Genomic DNA, 19,210 nt, shown 5'->3' on the forward strand with positions numbered 1-19,210 from the left:
TGGGAAATACTGGGAGGAAAAAAAATGAGAATTAAGCAACAGGGAAACAATTTATCTTGCTTTACATTTCCTGGCCTGGTTTCAAAACCGTTTAGCAGGTCAGTAAAAGAAGATTCTTTTAGTACCCATGACCCCAGAGGTCTTCCATGAAACATTTTCACAAGTGTTACTAAAAGCTGAAGCTGTTAATCAGGCCACACCAGGCAGAATCCATGGTTTTTCAAATTCCCACCATTTATATAAGCTATTCTTACTTCAATGCATGTAACTTAAAAAAAAAATACCAAGATGCAGAATGCATTTTTTTAAAAAGACCAGAGATCTAAATTTACCAGATATTAAAGTATAAATTTATGCAGTCAGCACTAACAAAACGACGTTCATAGCAACATTGATTCTCCCACCCTGCACTTAAAAAGTATTTTCAGTCACGAGCTATATTTAAACTAGGATACCAAATTTGGTATGTGAAAGGAATATATTTGTGTTCCCATAAAGAACTTCACCTCCTTACTGTTTCAGGACTGTGTTAAAACTGGGAGTAATCTTAACAAAACTTAATTATTCATTTAAAATTTCCCTTTCAAAAACAAAGCCAGGAACACCTGTTGGTGTTTAATGTATTCAAATTTGGCCTTTGAAGTTAAGCCTTCATCATCAAAATGAAAAGAGGGGAAATGAGTTCCCCTCTTTTTGTCATTAGTTAGCTCCAAACAGTTTTCTGCTAGACTGGGTTTACCTAGGACTTCATCATACTTTTGTAATGGCTGTTTGGAATGCAGATGCAACCTCAGAACTACATTTTCCAGAAAGTGACAGAGCGGGCACCAAAACAGCAAATGCCAGTGGGGGTGGGTGGGGGAGAGAAAGGCTCTAAAATTACAGTGTTTTCTGCACATCTCAGATTAAAATGGGGTACTTTAAGACAGAAGATTTTAGCAGGCAAGAAACATGTTTCGAAGTGATGCTTATTAGACTCTTTCAGGAAGGAGGGGATAGTTCTAAATTTCCCCTCAAGCACAGTTTGTCCATCTAACAAACTTTTCAATGATAAATGACGAATTTTCAGAGGGTAACTTAAAAGGTTAACAAAAATATTCATATTATGTTGAATACTACAACACAAGCACTTCTCCACAAGGGAAAAATTTTAATACTTTAAAACACTTATTTTCAGTAGATAACGGATATCAATACAGTTGAAGTTCCTTTAATCCAAACGGAGAAGTGTCCACTTAAATTACACAGTTGCTGTAACAATGCTGAGGTTTTCAGTTATTGAAGAAACAAACCCCAGAACTGTTGTTGAGCTTAATGTCAGTCATTAATCCTCTAAACAAGTTTGCATTCAGGCAAAATATGGGGAAATATATTTTGTTTATTTATTTTTCAAAAACAGGTTAATTACAAATTCTTGGAAAAAGTTTATCCTCAACTAAATTATAAACTTCTTTAGGGCAGTGAAGAATAATTTTTAAAAATTCCCATTAACAAAGTGCTTGGTATCTAGTAGGTGCTCAATAAATAGTTGATGATTTATAAAAACTAAATATTCACAACTAAAAGGAAATGTTAACTACCTAGGAAACAACTGATAAGACTACTGAACTGTAACATGTTTCTGTTACTTTTATCACCACATCATAAACCAATTTGCAGAATCTCAGAGTTGGAATGGACCTCAGGAGACATTTAATACGACCTATGCTTTAACATAAAACATTGCTCTAGTCTTCATTAATTCTTTTTTTTCCATTCATTTACTTTTAGTTTTCAACATTCTCTTCCACAAGATTTTGAGTTCCAAAATTTTTCCACCTCTCTCCCCTCCTCCCACCCCAAGATAGCATGCATTCTGATTGCTCCTTCCCCCACCTGCCCTCCCTTCTATCTCAGCTCCCCTCCCCCTTCTCTTATCCCCTTCCCTTCTATTTTCCCGTAGGGCAAGATAGATTTCTATACTCCATTGCCTGTATATCTTATTTCCCAGCTGCATGTAAAAACAATTTTTAACATTCATTTTCAAAACCTTGAGTTTCACATTCTCTCCCTTCCTCCCTCCCCACCCACCCTCATCGAGAAGGGAAGCAATTCAATACAGGTTATATATATATGTATATGTTGTCATGCAAAACATTTCCATAACAGTCATGTTGTGAAAGATTTAACTATATTTCCCTCTATTCTATCTCACCCCCCCATTTATTCTGTTATGTTCTTTGAGCCTGTCCCTCCTCAAAAGTATTTGCTTCTTATCTCCCCCTCCTCCCATTTGCCCTCCCTTCTATTAACCCGGCCTTATCCCTCCCCCCCCCCATTTTCCTGTAGGGTAAGATAGATTTTCATACCCAACTGAGTGGGCATGTTATTCCCTCCTTAAGCCAAATCAGATGAGAGTAAGGTTCATTCATTCCCTCTCTTCCCACCTCCATTGTAAAAGTTTTTTCTTGTCTCTTTTATGTGAGATAATTTACCCTATTTTCCCTCTCCCTTTCTCCTTCTCTCAGTACATTCCTCTCTCCTTAATTTTATTTTTAGATATTATTTCTTCATATTCAATTTACCCTGTGCCCTCTATGTACCTATCTATATCTCTATTTCTCTATCTATCTATCTATCTATCTATCTAGTCCCTCCAACTACCCTAATAGTGTGAAAGGTCTCATGAGTTACAAATATCATCTTTCCATGTAGGAATATAAACAGTTCAACTTTACTAAGTCCCTTATGATTTCTCTTTCCTGTTTACCTTTTCATGCTTCTCTTGATTCTTGTATTTGAAAACCAAATTTTCTATTTAGCTCTGGCCTTTTCATCAAGAAAGCTTGAAAGTCCTCTATTTCATTGAATGCCCATTTTTCCCCCTGAAGAATTATACTCAGTTTTGCTGGGTAGGTGACTCTTGGTTTTAATCCTAGCTGCTTTGACCTCCTGAATATCATATTCCAAGACTTCTGATCCCTTAATGTTGAAGCTGCTAAATACTATGTTATCCTGATTGTGTTTTCACAATACTTGAATTGTTTGTTCCTGGCTGCTTGCAATATTTTCTCCCTGAACTGGGAACTCTGGAATTTGGCTACAATATTCCTAGGAGCTTTCCTTTTGGGATCTCTTTCAGGAGGTCATCAGTAGATTCTTTCAATATCTATTTTCCCCTCTGTTTCTAGAATATCAGGGAAGTTTTCTTGATAATTTCTTGAAAGATAATGTCTAGGTTCTTTTTTGACCATGTCTTTCAGGTAGTCCAATAATTTTTAAATTATTCTCTCCTGGATCTACTTTCTAGGTCAGTTGTTTTCCAATGAGATATTTCACATTGTCTTCTATTTTTTTTTATTCTTTTGGTTTTGTTTTATAATTTCTTGATTTCTCATAAAGTCATTAGCTTCCATTTGTTCCATTCTAATTTTTAAGGAATTATTTTCTTCAGTGAGCTTTTGGACCTCCTTTTCCATTTGGTCAATCTTGCTTTTTATGGCATTCTCCTCATTGGCTTTTTGGGCCTCTTTTGTCATTTGGATTAGTCTATATTCTAAGGTGTTGTTTTTTTCAGCATTTTTTGGGTCTCCTTTAGCAAGCTGTTGACTCATGTTTCATGCTTTTCTTGCATCACTCTCATTTCTCTTTCCAATTTTTCCTCTACTTCCTTTACTTGATTTTCAAAATCCTTTTTGAGCTCTTTGATGGCCTGCACCAAATTCATATTCTTCTTGGAGACTTTGGATGTAGGAGCTTTGGCTTTGTTGTCTTCTTCTGGTTGCATGTTTTGATCTTCCTTGTCATCAAAGCAAGATTCCACAGCCTGCTTTTACCCCCATTGTATGCTCACTTTCCCAGACAATTACTTGACGTTTTAGTTCTTTATTAAAGTAGGACTCTGCTTCCAGTGTAGAAGGTGTATATTCCCAAACTTCAGGGGTTTTGTGCAGCTGTTTTCAGAGATATTTCTAGGGACTTGCACATGTTCAGTTCTTCCAAGGTTGTATGATCAAAGGAGAAGTATTTACTCCTCTCCTATCTGTGAGCTGGTCTGTGAGTGACCACAAGCACTCTCTTCTGCCTTAGAACTGTGAGGAGGATTCCCTCTCCACTGTCACCCCACTAGCACTCATCCTTGCGCCAGGACCACCACCCAGATCCAAGCATGGGCAAAGCAAGAGAATGCTGCCTCAACACCAGAAAAGAGATCCCTGCAATCCCCCTCTGATTAGCCACTTGATCCACCCACCATCTGTGGGGAAAGCAGCCACTGCTACCACAGCCACCCTAGGCTGGGACCAGATCACGCTTCTCTCACCCAGGTCCAACAGACCTTTCCTACTGACCTCCTAATATGTCTTTGGCATTTGTGGGTTGAGAAGTCTGGAAATTGCCACACCTACCCCTCATTTAGTGCCCTGAGACCTGCTCCAGGTTTGATCTGGCTCCAGCCCCATTTGTACCAGCACGGCCCACACTGGACTGCACTCTTCTCTCAGACTAATACAACAGACCTTTCCTCTCGACCTTTCAGGTTGTCTTGGGCTAGGAATGTGTTTTACTCTGTCATTCTGTGGGTTTTGTTGCTCTAGAATTGATTTAATCATTTTTTACAGGTATTTGAAGGGGTTTAGCAGAGAGCTCAAGAAAGTCCCTGCTTTTACTCCACCATCTTGGCTCTGAGATTATCTTCATTAATTTTTGGGACAGACTGTTTAAATTTGGGGAATTCTGGAGAAGTTTCCCTCCTTTTCCTTCTTATTAAGTCTCTGTATTATGTCTTTGCAAATTCTGCCTAGAAGGACCAGGCAGAACAAATCTAAGACTTCTTCCATAATGCCAAGCTTTAGAATACTTGAAGATGATTATTATGTCCTGTGACTTCTAATCTCTGAGTAGTACATACCCAGTTCCTTCAGCCGATCTTATATTATATATGGCAGGCCTGTGAGGTTTTTTACCACCCCAGTGACCCAAGTTTTGATGTTCTTTGCTTTATCAATATTTAGATGGATCTATGATGTCTGATGTAGATACAATGGTCAAGACTGCAATCCAATCACTTCATCTCATCCTTTACAACTCTCATTTATGTCCTGCAGTAAATCTTCTGCAGGGCAACATGCTGGGAGCCATCCCAGAGTTTTTTTTGACATTGCCTTGACACCATAGGAGTACATGGAAGGAGGAATTCACTGACACAGATGATGAAAGTCTGACTATAGCTTCCTTATACTCTCTTTAAGAGTACCTTCAATGCACATGTAGATTGCATATATAAAAATGTGAAAATAGGAAAGCAGGTATATGAGTCGGTAGCTATGGATATTTTCTGTTACTTTTAAAAAATTCTTTGGTATTACCACTTCTTTCAATGACCTTGTAAGATCGATTGAGGATCCATCCTCCCATGTCCTCAAAATTCTGCTGCCTTCTTCTGTATGGGATTTGGTTTAGTCTAAGCATTTTTCCCATCATTATCTTATTTAGCATCATTTCTACTTCATGCAATCCATCAAAAATGGTATCATTAAAACTTTGTCCAAATATAATATATGGCAGGCCTGTGAGGTCTGTAACATGTAATATGTCTGTAATCGTTTTGCCATCACTGATGAAGAAAATAAATTTCTTACAGTAATCCTTACAAATCTATTCCATTTTTTGGCCCTCTTTTCAGTTTCTTTTTTTAATTCCCTCAGGATGATTTGTTTATTAGTATGGCTTTTTAGTAAGTTTTCTGTAAAGTCCTCTTTCCCACCACTGCATGTTGCTATTTTATTAAACAATGAAGTTCAATTTTCGATCCTTCCATTTCTTAAGACTACAAATGAGTTTATAGTAGGTGTTGTCTAAGGCTGCCGTTTCTCTTAGTAAGATCAAGTGGTTACTGGATGAGGTAGATTACTAGATAATTTTGGTTGTGGCAATTAATTTTTATCAAATAAATTTTTTAAGGAAATGGTAATAGTCTGTGCCAATGTCCATTCCTTTATTAATTTTTACAACTCTAACAGTTTTGTTACATGGGTCAAGTTAAACAGTTGTCTTTATTGCAGGCTCATTCTTCTCACTGTTAGTTTTCTAGCTTGATGATGAATCTGATCTTTCCTCAAACAAGTCTATTCTGACCAGAGAGAGTGCTGAGTCCTATGTTGGTAACCAGTTAGTCCCTGCATTGTCTTGCTCCGGAAGCACTTTTTCCTACATATTTTCATCTTTGTTCACTTTTGAATTAAAGTCATATAAGTATGACATGCATGTTTAATTCAGAGAATCTCCTCCACAATAAATGCTGGCACACAAGCTGGATTTTTTTCCCCCATGGTGGTCATTAAATACTGCCATGTATGCTGCAGTTTAGGATAACTAAATTCCCAGTGAAATGATCATTCTTATTGCCCCCGGAAGGAGAAAACTGGCGCCACCAACTGTTTTCTGACTCTCCAGGGAGAGGAATGCTCCATACTTTCATCTAACTACAACTTCCCTTTGTCTTCTAGTTTTATTTTTAAGGAGCACATCAAGATTAACATGGCTCCTTTTGTCCAGTGGTAATGTCCACTTGGTCACCGGACAAGGATATTGCATTCAGAATATTAAAAGCTGTTTATTTACAAATAGTCTGTAAATCACAGGTCTTTGTGCCTTCTGTCCCTTTGTTTGCACATCATTCCAGTAGAAGTGGAAGGAGGTCATGTAGCACTGAGGGTTATTTTGCATTTTCCTCCCCAGTCTATCAAGGTCTCTCTTAAAATGTGGCACCTACAGCACAACCTCCAGCCCAATATGAAGGCTACACTAGGACTTTCACCTTTCTGGTGCCAGTAACTACTGCTTGCCTTAATGTAGGCTAAGCTTGCCTCGCTTGTATTAGCCGCCATTTCATGCTGATGGTTAATATTAGTCTCCTTGTAGTCCACTACAATCTCTAGACTTAAGAAAACTGCTTCATCCATCCTCCCACCACCACCACTGTGTATTTGTGAAGTTGATTTTCTGAAACTCAAGTGTGCATCTCTATTAAATCCCATCCTTATTAGATTCAGTCCAGTGTTCTGGCCTGCTGAGATCTTTTCGGATCGCTATGTCTCAAAGGTTCATGTCATCTGTAAGTGGGACACGCATGCCATCTGTGCCTTTCTCCAAATCTGCATAAAAGCATCAAACATCACAGGGTTAAGCACAGATCCCTGGGGCACTCTGTACTAAAGGCCTCCTTCGAAGGTGACATTCCGCCACTAATGACCCATCTTTAGGCGGTTTCTTAATCCACTTAATCGTCCTACTAGAAAGTTCTTACCTCTCCATCTCACCCACAGGAGGATCATAAGAAATTCTGTCCAATGCTTTGTGGCAATCTAGGTGAATTATGGATATTTTTGTGCTCCCCTGCCCCCTGCTACCCCATCTACTAATCTAGTAATCCTGTCAAAAAAGGAAGTGTGGCACAAATGTTCTTGATGAAGTCATGCTGGTTCTTTAAGATCACAGCTGACTTTTCATTGCTGACAACGTGAAGAAGTGGTCAGTCACCATCGATGACCTTTGAAAGACCATAGAAAATAAGAGAAGTGCCGCAGGACTAAAGGACAAATGTTCTAGCTCAAAACAAGAAGGAAGTGAATGAAATTTACAAACTGTAGGCCAGTGAGGGCGTATCCTCAATTCCTGGCAAAATTCTAAAACGTATTGTGAAAGGGTCGTTTTGTAAACACCTGTTTGATCAGGGAAAATTTTAAGTCAGCTACAAGCAAAGATAGCTGGCTTCTTTCATGTTAGAACACACAGAGATACCAGAGAGATCTCTGCAATGTCCATAATATGAGGGAGAATAGAAGAAAATGCTGAATTCTTCTGTGCGAGGAAGTGGAAAGGCAGCCCATTAGAGAGAGAGACAGCTGGTCTGAGTCCTGAAGACTCTTTCTAATCCTAGATCTGGCACATCTGGTTGTATGACCTTGGACATTTACCCTCTCAGTGTACCTCTCCCCAAACATGCCTATGCCACTCTCAAAGACTACAGATTTCAGAGGTGTCAACCCCTCCAATGTGCATTGAGTTTCCCACTGGGAACTCCTATATACAGATAAGATCCCAGTTCTAGTCTGTTTTCCACCTACAATTTTCCCCTGGGACCCAAAGGCAGCTAGATTACACAGTGGATAGAATGCTGAGCCTAGAGTCAAGAAGACCTGAGTTCAAATCCAGACACCTTCTAGTTGTGTGATCTAGGCAGGTCACTTAACCTCTGACTGCCTCAGTTTCTTCAATTGTAAAATGAGGATCAGAGCACCTACCTCACAGGGTTGTTGTGAGAATTAAATGAAATAATATTTGCACAATGCTCAGCACAGTGTTTGGCACACAGTGGGTGCCTAATAAATGTTCATTCCTTCCCTCCCTCCCCACTGCTATAAGTGGGGGGCGAGGGGGAAGGGAAGAAGGATACTATCTTATTATTATTAGTCAGATCAATGATCAACATAAGACCAATCAAAAAAGGCAGAAATCTGGTCAGATTGCAGGAATCAAGGTTAATAGGTATTCTGAATGTTGCCCTCACTGATACCCAATTAATACTAAAAAAAAAAAAACCCCAACATTCTAAGAGAACAACCTCTTAGACACTGGGTAAACTTCCCTGTGGAAGACTTGGGGGAGGGCATGGCAGCCAGAATCACCCAGGCTGAAAAGCCTTGGATGGATCACAGTTCATACTGATGGAGGAGGGCATATCCTCAGGAATGAGTCACAGAACTATGAATGTTCAAATAAAGGTGATAGACAAGAGAACGTCTCTGACAACGAGGCTACTTGTAGCTCTGACAGACTGTGCTGAATTTAAATCAATCCATGACACATGTTGGATAAAGCATGAAGAAAAGTGAGGATCCAAGTAAAAATGGGTAGAGTGAGTTATAAGGAGGAAAACTGGGTGGGGAGGGGGGTGCATGAAAATACCCCTTGGGTTCTAAAACACTTCAGCTGGCAACAAAGAGGCCATCATAAAGAGTAGCAATGTTTTAACTCCAAACTGGCCAGATCCTAACTCAAAAGACTGCAATCCGCCTCTAAAGCCCCCTGTGAAGTCGGATGCTTCAGTGTGCTCTCTCAGTTCCTCCCCAGAGCCTTCAGCCAGAGAGGCTGAGTAGATTCTAGAACAGCACCCATCAGCAGTTGTGGTTCAAGCTTGTGGAGAACCTGGGAGAACTTGGAGGAGCTGCCAAGCAAACATGTGCCAATTTCTATCACAGCCCTTAGCTAGCGGCAGTGGCATCCAAGGGGGTGCTGAGGACAGCAGCTAAAGCAGAATAAGGAGAAAAGGGCTCCAGTTGCTCTGTAAGAAAAAGGTCCAGTACAAGGGCTAGATCTTTGAAGACAAACAGTCTAGCCTTTGAATATTCTAAATTAATTCTAGTAAATAATCTGCCCTCTCTGCCTTTTTAAATTTTGGTTGAGGGGGCAAAGGTGAGAAAGAAGGCAGAGTAGAAATGTAATTTAAAAAACACACCTGCTTAATAAGAAAACAAGGGCCAAGGAGACCATCCCCAAAAGGAGGGATGCAAACCAGATGCTGCATCCATCACCTGGTCCAATAACCTGGGGGATGGGGAAAGTGACGATCCCCATCTTTCCTAAATTAAAAGGGAAGAAAATTCTAAGCCAGACATGAGCCATCAGTGACCAAGTGGGAGTACAATGTTTAGAGTCAGTTTCTGAAACCCCCCCACTGCTTAGCTCCCAGTCCAGCTCAAAGTGTTAAGTCCTCTGAGCCAAGAACCAGCTTCCCTGCATCTTCAGATCTGCCCACCAGTGGACAGGGACTGGCCTGACCCTGAGCAGAGCTGAGGCAGGTTGTCCACCACACCAGAGAAAGGATGGACATGAGAATTCCAAATTTAAGAAATTAGTTTTGTAGACAGTTTCTTACATTCTTCTCAAAATTGTTTCACTCTTGTTCACCAAAAAAACTCATAGGAATGGGAGCTCTCCCTCTGCAGAATAAGGATATTTGTGGCTACTCAGATGGTATCCTAGTCTGCCTTTAGAACATTAGCTTCAAAAGCCACGTATTGAGACCAGAGAAGTCAATTCACATGTGACCTAAATCTTACACTGTGACTGACAATTTTCATACTGGTATAATTTAAGATTAATATGAAGTCTTTGTTCCTGGCCGAGTCAAAGAATTCTCAGCTGGGAACTGTTTGAGTAATGGGTTCTGGTGGGGTCTTAATCTCTCTGTTAAAGTTGATGGATTTCTATTCCAGTGACTCTCAGGTGAAGAAAAAAAAAACATCAAAGTGAATTCCAGATTGTAATAGTTGGCAGGTGGGCGCTGATTCCAAATGTCCTTCCTGTCTCTTTCCCAATGGGAGGGGGAGGTGTGTTTTGGACACTATCAGACAAGAAGCGCTCACTTGCTACCACCATATGAAAAGGGAATGGGGGGTAAAGATTGCACAGACTCTAAATCATCCATTAGACTTGATGACCCAAGTTAGGCATAAGAGAGGATAAGAGGACCCACTTGGGTTTACCCATGACTGATCCTGCCTATGAGAGGGAAGCAGATAAGGACTCTGACATCTAAAACAGAAGTGGAGAGAGCAAGGGCAAAGTTAGGAGGGATTTCATGAGAAAGTCATGTCATTGAAAGCCTCAAGATTAGAGAATGTTCTCTAAGACCACGGCCCAAGTGGAACAACTGAAGCTTTCTCTACAACAAGTCTCAACTCTGGATTAGAGCAAACACAGATGGGAAACAAGCAATAAGAGGAAACTCAGACTTTTTAAAATCCTTCACCCTCAACAGCTGAAACCCTGAACTAAAAATCTCCGAAAGATTTCTATTTCCAAATGTTTATTGCTTGGACAAGTAGTCAGATTATATGAACAAATAGTGCTCAAAAAACAAGCCAACAAACAAAAAAAAAAGCTTTGAAACCAATGAGTATAGAAAAGACCGCAGTGAAATACAAATCAAAACAATTCTGAATCTTTACCAGTGCAAAATGGCAAAGATGATGAGAGATGGGCCTAGAAGATGTGGGAGGGTTGTAGAAAGATGAGCACAATCATAATGTGTGGTGGGTGCAGCGGTGAACTGGTCCAACAATTGGAAAGCTATTTGTTATCATGCTAAGACTTTAACGAAAAGATCCATATCCTTTACTCAGCTATCCTTCTACCAGGTACATACTGCCCACCCCTACCACTACCAAAGGTCAAAGACAGAAAGGTCCCATGTGTATATGCTTGTGTGTAAAAAAAATGTGGGGTTAAAAAAATAAACAAACATAGGAAATGGCACATAATTTGAAGTATCATTTGTAATATTACTATGCCATAAGAAATTATGATTATGAATGAAGGGAAGTGTGGGAAGACTATGAACCAATGTAGGGTGAAGCTAGCAGAACAGGGAAGCACACAAATGTCTTTCGCTGTTGTTAAGTCGTGTCCAGCTCTTCGTGGCCCCAATTCAGGGTTTTCTTGGCAAAAATACAGGAGGGGTTTGCCATTTCCTTCTCCAGCTCGTCTTACAGATGAAGAAACTGAGAGTTAAGTGACTTGTCCAGGGTAAGTGTCAGAGGCCAGATTTGAACTCAGGAAGATGAGCCACATTCCTACCTCTGGGTTCAGCACTCTATTCATTGTGTCACCTAACTGCCCGGACAAATGTCTGCAAGCGTAACAATGGAAATAACAAAAAGTAATTGCAACCAAATTTTATATAATGATAATGACAAAGCTTGGCCCATGAAAATGTACACCCCTCCCTATGGGTACAGGACACAATATATAGTCATACTTTCTTAATGTGTTGGTGGTATGTAAGAGTTAGGAAGATCTGGATTCAAATCCTGCCTCAGACACTGTGTGACCTTGGGGCAAATATTTAACCTCTCAGTCCTAGTTTTCTGATCTGTAAGACAGGAATAAGTGCATCTAACCCACAGAAATAATTGTGAGGATAAAATGAGATGTATAAAATTCTTTTAAAACTTTAAAGTGCTATATTAACATTAGCTATTATTATTGGTCTTTTTTTCTTTCGTTAAAAGGGATGAGTTCTGAGTAGTAGAGAGGATTTATTGTTAAACAAAAGTGACTTAAAATAAAGTGTCAGTTTTATATAATGCTATATAGCCTAACATCAAGTTTATAATTGTTTTATTTAAGATAATTTTCTTAAATCTAACAAATATTACTAAATAACATAGTGAAGGAATGAGGAAAAAATGCACAATGAAGCGATCAGAATGGAAAAGAAGTTTCTCAGTCGTCTAAAAGCAGAACGAACTGCTTTGGTATATGGTGAGAGGCCCTCCATTACTAGAATTCTTGGAGAAGAAGCTGGGGAACTGCTCATCAGAGATATTGCTGAAGGGCTTCCTATTCAAAGACAGGCTGGACTAGGTTCCTTCTCAAGTTCCTTCCAATACTGAGCTGTCATAATTTCATGAATGACAGGAAACTTTCAATCTTGGCTTTCCTATCTACAAAATGGGGCTAATAACATTCAAACTGCCAAACTTATGTGGAGGATGAAAGGACCATGTGAGAATAAAAGGGTGAAATCCCAGACAAATAAATGTAAGTTGTTCCTCCGCATTGTAACTTCTCTCATTTTCATACATTCTCTGAACACTCATCCTGTCATGGCTGTGGATATCGATGGCCTGAGGCATTTTCAAAGGAAAGTGATAATCACCCCAATATCAGAATCTAAAGGACAACTGCCCCTTAAAGTTTTTTCTTTCAACTCTAATTGGACTGGTGGCATGGCTGGGAGAAGATAATCAATACTATTACCAATTTCTTAAGATCTCCCACATGCTCCAGTGACCACCCTCTATCAACTTGAGCAGGTGGGTGTGGATATTAATGAATCAGTAATTCAAAAGAAATCATTCTGTCATTATGTGATTTTATGGTGAGCTCCAAACCCTAGACAATAAAAACAAACTGAAAAAGTCTGGGATGATGGGGAAAAAATAACAAAGTCTTCAAGTCTCCCATTTTTAAGATTCAAACCCATGAGACTTTCAGAATTGTCAGTTCCAATACAATCATCTCCTGGACAGCCATGATGAGCTACTTAGAAACTGGGATTACCATAAGGGACCAACTCTCTTCTCCTTGGATCCTCCAGCCTCCACAGCTGCCAGTTCACAGTGAGGAAAAGAAGATTATTGGCAATTCCAGATGCTTATTTACTAGTCATCAGCAGAGCTGGATGACAATTTTAATGTAGGCCAAGTATTCAATAAAGGAAACTAGCACTATTTTTTTTAAGGCCAAGAGAGGGGTGTGTTTGTGTCTATGTCTGTGTGTGCGCATGTGTGCATGCGTGTGTGTGTGTGTGTGTATGCCCGTGATAAACCCAGTGCTTTCTCTCACCCGGTCAGCAGCATCTGGAGAGGATTTTCTCCAGCAGACAGTAAAGAACCCGATTACATCCAGTTAACTGTGCTCTAAACTGATTATGCATGTGCCAGGCTAATGGATTACATTAGCAAGAGGAAAAATAACATCCAATCAATCTCAATTTGCTACAGACCACACCAGGGCCTAAGAGAAAAACTGGTTCGTGAACTCCCTCCACCCTGACCCAAAATGCTAGGGCTAACAAAGCTGCCCTGTGACAGGCAGTGCTCTCTGGTGAGAGATGTGCTTTTTAATCACAGCAAACGATCGAGGGCCTACACGAAGTTGCTGTTGGAACACTCCTTCAAGGTACACAGTTTCTCCTGCTGAACCTCTCTCTGCCAGAGTTAGGGACCTGGTAAACCTCAAGGCACTCAGCCTGCAAGAAATCCAAATGATTTGCCTTCAGTTAGAACTATAACTTCACTCCTAAGTTGTGTCATCTGAATATTATCATGCCCATTTTACAGCTGAGGCAACTGAAGCCCGCTCTAGGTCACACAGCTGGTAAGCATCCAAACTAGGATTTGAATCTAGGCCTTCTTGTCTCCAAATCCAAGATTCTTTCCATCAGACTGCATGGCATCCTCCAAGGAACAGAGAAACTGGCCTAAGGGACAAGAGTCCTTACTGCAAAGAATTCCATCTTGAGAATGCATTGTCCAGCACAGGCCTTCATTAACCTTCCTACTAGGCCTGTAGAACTCAGTGCCCATTATCTGACCTCCTTAGATACTTAACGTCCTTCACAACTTGGTCCCACCCTGTCTTATCAGCCTCCCTTTCTCCCTGCACATGTCCTAGTGGGAAGATAACTTGGCCTTCTTCCCCTTCCTCACAAATCAATGTCTCTACTATCTCTGGGCCTTTGCACTGACTGTCCCTTTGCCCCCTCAAACCCCACTCCTGCCATCCCCCACCTGTCCCTTAGGTTCAAAGCTCTTTAAAGGATTGAATAACCATCACAAAACAGATGATTTGCAAATCTATATATTCAGTCTCATATCACCAGTTGGACATTTCCAAGCAGATGTTCCTGAGACATCCAAACTCAACACATCCAAGATTGAACTTGTGACCTTTCTCCTCAAACCCTCCCCCTTCCACACTTCACTATGTCTGTTGCCGACCCCACCATCCTTCTGCCTTCCCTGGTTCATAAAACCTCATCATTATCCTTGTCTGGCCTCTCCCTCTCAACCCACAGGGTCAATCAATCACCAAATCTTGACATTTCTACCTACAACATCTCTTGCATCTAAGCTCTTCCTTTCCACTCAGTACCCCCTCCTTAAATTCAGGCCTTAATCTCCTTTTGCCTACTTGGTCTTCCCTGCCATGATTCTCTACCCCCACTACCACCCATTCTGCAAAGAAACTGTTGTCAAATACATTTTCTTCTACCACATACATGTCCTATAAGATGTGACATGATGTCCTATGTTTAAGGGTGACTTTAATGGGGAAAGGAGATGATTGTATTGGAACTGAAAATTCTAAAAGTCTCATGGGTTTGGATCTTAAAAATGGTAGACTTTAAATCACTCCCTACGTCACATACTATGTCACTCCCGTACTCAATTACAGAGGCTTCTATTGATAATAAAATAAAATATAAAGAACTATTTGATGTTTTTAAAGCTCTTCACAGCCTGCCCTCAACCTATCTTTCCAGCTTTAATGGATACTACTCCCCCTCCACATTCTGGGAGCCAGCCACCCTGGCCTGTTCCCATCTCTGGGCCTTTGTACTGTTTGGCCATGGTGGCTGGAAAGCAATCCTTTTTTATCTCTGTCTCAAAGAGTCCTTCTCTTCCTTTGAGACACAACGCAAGCGCCATCTCCTGCATGAAGCCCTGCCTGACCCTCCCAAACTATTCTGTCTCTAACTACTTTGTATATCTGCTTTACAGCTGTGTATATATATATATATATGAGTTGCCTCTGCATTAGACTATAAGCTTCTTGAAGGTAGGGATTATTTTATTCTTTGCATCCCCAAAGCCTGGCACAGGGCTTGGTGGTAGTAAGTGCTTAATCCATGCTTGATAATGGACTAATTCTAAAAATGTCAGCTGCCTTATGACTATTATTCTGATGACATAAAACGCCAGGGCGGGGGGAGGGGGGGGTTGGAGATGAAGTCACACCAGGGTCAGAGTCTAAGGACTACTCCCTCTCAAACCTTCTCTCTCAGCTCTAATGTAGGGGTCCTTTGGACTTCCTCCTAACTGCGACCTGAAAGCACCAGAATAAATTTGAGATGCCTGGACTGGATCTCTTATGAATTATCTTCATTTGAGAAGAACAATTAGAAATACTATCACCACTTAAATACAATTAAGATACATTCCTTTGAGTTTCCACTTAAAAGCACTGGGAAAAGAGCGTCCATTTTTGGAAGGGGGGAATGGAACACAAATCACTTGACAATTTCTGCTAACTTGATATATCCCAACCAACCCCAATAAAATGGAGATTCCTTTTAGTCATGCCTCACTCTTAAATATACCAGCTCAAAGGAGGTTTCAACCCTGTATTTATTTTTCCTCTCCCCCTCCACCCTGCCCCTCAAAAAAAAAAAAAAAAGGAGCTCAATGTTACATCCTATAGAGAGGATTTCCAAAAATCACAAAATTGATTTGGTTTGGCCATATTTCGTTTCCAGGGTTACTCAGAACAGGTTGGTTCCTCAACCAATCTACAGATTAAGAGATTTCATCTATATGAACTCTCAGTTTAAAACAAGAATAAACAAAGAATTAAAAGTGAACTTGGTTAACCAGTTAATCTGAGCATAATTAAAATCCCTAAACAGAATACTCAGCACCACAACTGGTACAGGACAGAGGAAAGAGTGTGGCAGAAAAGAGGAGAGATGAAAAATAAAATGGAGGAAAATGGGAAGAGAGAGAGAGAGGATGCTTGTGCGCATGTGTGTGGAGAACGAGGCTAGCTAGATTTATGGCGATTTGTACCTGATTGTTCATACTAAAGCCATTATGGAATGATTAGAGAAAAAGGTGAAGCTTTAAGTCCAGTGAAAATCAATAGAAACGTCTGGAGCAATTCTGCCACTCGAGTAGAAGGACTATTTACAGTATCCGGAGCTCCTCTTGGGTTACAGCCTACAGAGTTGAGAGAAGGAAGGGGGGAAAAGGAAAGAAGACAGAGGAAGGGCAAAGAAAAGAGGCTCAGCAGCTGGAGGACAGTGAAGAAAATAATGGCAGAAAAGACCAAAAAAAAAAAAGGAAGGAACCAGTAGGGTAGAAAGAAGGAAAAGGACAGAAGAGCAAAATGGAGAAAAAGGTGAGATTGCAAAAGAGAAGGAAGAAAACAAAGAGGGAACAAAGGAAGAAGAAAGCAAACAGAAGGAAGGCCAAGGAGAGAGGGAGAAAAGAGAGTGGGTGTGAGAGCAAGGGCTAGAAGCTATACCTGTGTTCACAGGGGAGAATGCAAAGGGAAGAAAGCAATTCCAAGGGAAGGAGCTGAAACTCCGGAATTGGGCAACATGACAAACACACCTTAGGTTGCAAATGAAAGGCCTGTTTGTAAGCTCTCAAACTCCAAATGTCAGTTAAATGCATTTCTTTTACATAATCAAACATATTTAAAGGCAAAAAAAAGTCAACTTTGCCTCATAGGGGCTTGCTTCCATGATCCTGAGAGCTTCCGGAGGTGGGAAGAACAGTTGAGTTCTTCCCCTGTTACTCTACCGTCTTCCATTGGGCAGAATGACCCTTCACTCTCCTGGGAAGCTGAGGCACCCACTCCCAAGAAAGAGAGAACAAATGAGCTTGTCTTACCTTATACAGCTTCAGGCTCGCTTCATGCCTGGAGTTAACTGTGTGGAGCCGTAGTTTCTCTAGGCTGTTAGTATAGTAGTCACAGGCATTGCATTTCAAATGTACAGGGTTTCCAATGGCCACACACTTCAATCTCCACTCATTGGCCTTCCCACCTTCCTTGATGTGGGCCACCAGCTGGTACTTCTGTACGTGCTTGTCTGTCTTGCAATGGAGTTGAAAATTGGCCTTGAGCTGGGTATTGTACCGGCAAAGCTTGCACTGATAGGAGTCCCCCATCACTGCCTTCCATTCCTCCTCAGGGAGGCCACGTTCCATGTTCATGTGCAGTCCCAGAAGGTCCAGGCTGTCCGTGGTGAATTTGTTACACACTGCACACTGGAAAAGCTTCAGGGACGGGTCATTGGTCTGCGTGAAGCTCTCTCCCAAGTTCATCAGTTCCTCAGACACCAGCTGCCCGCCCCCCAGCCGCATGTCTAGGGGTATTTCACCGCCCACTGCATAAAGGAGAGAGAGAGAAACCAAGTCAGAAAGAGAGTATCTTGTTTGCAACAGCTTATTGTATCAGGTGGAAGGGCCAAGTCTTCAGCCAGGGTAAAACATTCTCTCTTTAATTCAAGCAAAGAGAGTAAGACACGAGTCACACTGGGGTCTGTTTCAGTCATCAAATTTTGCAAGGTGTGCTCTACAATACAGAAATGTTTCAAAGCCTGGGATTCCCCTAGATGCAGCTGGCTCAACCCTGCAAGGCAATCTGACATTGCAGAAGGTGTCTTTTGAAAGGGAAGGCCTCCCCAGATTGTAAACTCCCAGACAGCAGGGATTCTCTACATACTGGGTAATAGGATCATACATTCAGAGCTGGACAGACCCTTACAGGTCATTTGAGTCACACACACCCCGCCCCCCACTGAAAAGATGAAGAAACCAAGAGGCCAGTAGAGTTTAAGTAACCTGAGAGTCACACAATTATTAAGTGTTTGAGGAGAGATGATTAATACAGGGTGTCCCAAAAGTCTTAGGTTGGTTTTTAAGGTTTCATAGCTTAAAACTGATGCACTAAAACTTTCTGGGACATCTTGCATATGACTGTTGAATTGGGGTGAGGGACAGCCAGGCGGCCATCTAGATTTAGCTGCTGAATCTGGGGGCACAAGTTGACACAAGCATCTCAGAAGAGTCTGGTGGGCAGAAAAATGGGCAGCAATTTGGTCAACAGTAACCTCCTCCCTCCTTTGTCAGACTTCCAGCCAGGCTGAAGTCCCAGGATCGACCTAAACTGAGGATTCCAGGATGGCAGACACATCTGTAAACAGACTCTGCATTTGGGGAATGATGAGCAGCTGAGTACAACGAAAGTAGTATTCATTCATTTTAAAGAAAGGGCCCAGAGAAAGTCTTTTCCCCTTTTTACATATATTCTCATCAATCTCCGGTGCACCTCTAACCTGGATAAACAAAGAGTAGATCTCCACTCATTTACAGTGAATTAATGTAGGGGGTTCTCATTTGTGTTACTACAGATGCTTGGGACGTGTCGACCTGCCTCCATTAACCTGAAATTGTACAACTTTCTATCTCCAGAATTTCGTTTCTGGGTCCTCACCTCCACCTCCTAAGATACACACAGGCACACACATAGACACATGTCAGCCAGGTTGTGTTTTTCTCCCCTCTGATATTTCAACTAGACTTTTCTCTTTGCTGGTTTGGATTTTGTTGTGTCTGATCAGTCTCCTTGCTGGTAACCAATCTGAGAGAGATGTTATCATTTAAGGTTTTTAATATCTGTCCTATGAATGTTCCATTAGGAAGTATCACGACTGAGAAAGCATTTCTATGAGCTCTTTTCAACATCATGACTGTGTTTCTGAAGGTTGGGGAAAAAAATCTAAAAATCCACCCAAATCTCTTATCTACACAAATTTCAGAAGACTATTTAGAAGTCTGCTGTTGGCATCTCTGATGCTAGGTATAGTTGCTCT

At 41.0% G+C, this 19,210-nt stretch overlaps 1 protein-coding gene across 1 annotated transcript in view; it reads right to left on the bottom strand.

Annotated features, from left to right (window-relative positions):
- ZFHX3 (zinc finger homeobox 3) overlaps positions 1 to 19,210 on the bottom strand; it is a 222,878-nt gene that overhangs the window by 193,689 nt on the left and 9,979 nt on the right. The window contains exon 3 of the mRNA XM_069085456.1: positions 17,226 to 17,722. Within this exon, the coding sequence (XP_068941557.1) occupies positions 17,226 to 17,722 (497 nt within the window). The remainder of the gene's footprint in view (positions 1 to 17,225; positions 17,723 to 19,210) is intronic.

The sequence above is a fragment of the Petaurus breviceps genome, unplaced genomic scaffold (assembly GCF_028583685.1).
Source record: "Petaurus breviceps papuanus isolate PSGF00001 unplaced genomic scaffold, PetGlider_PUasm1.0 176, whole genome shotgun sequence".
NCBI classification, from domain to species: domain Eukaryota; kingdom Metazoa; phylum Chordata; class Mammalia; order Diprotodontia; family Petauridae; genus Petaurus; species Petaurus breviceps.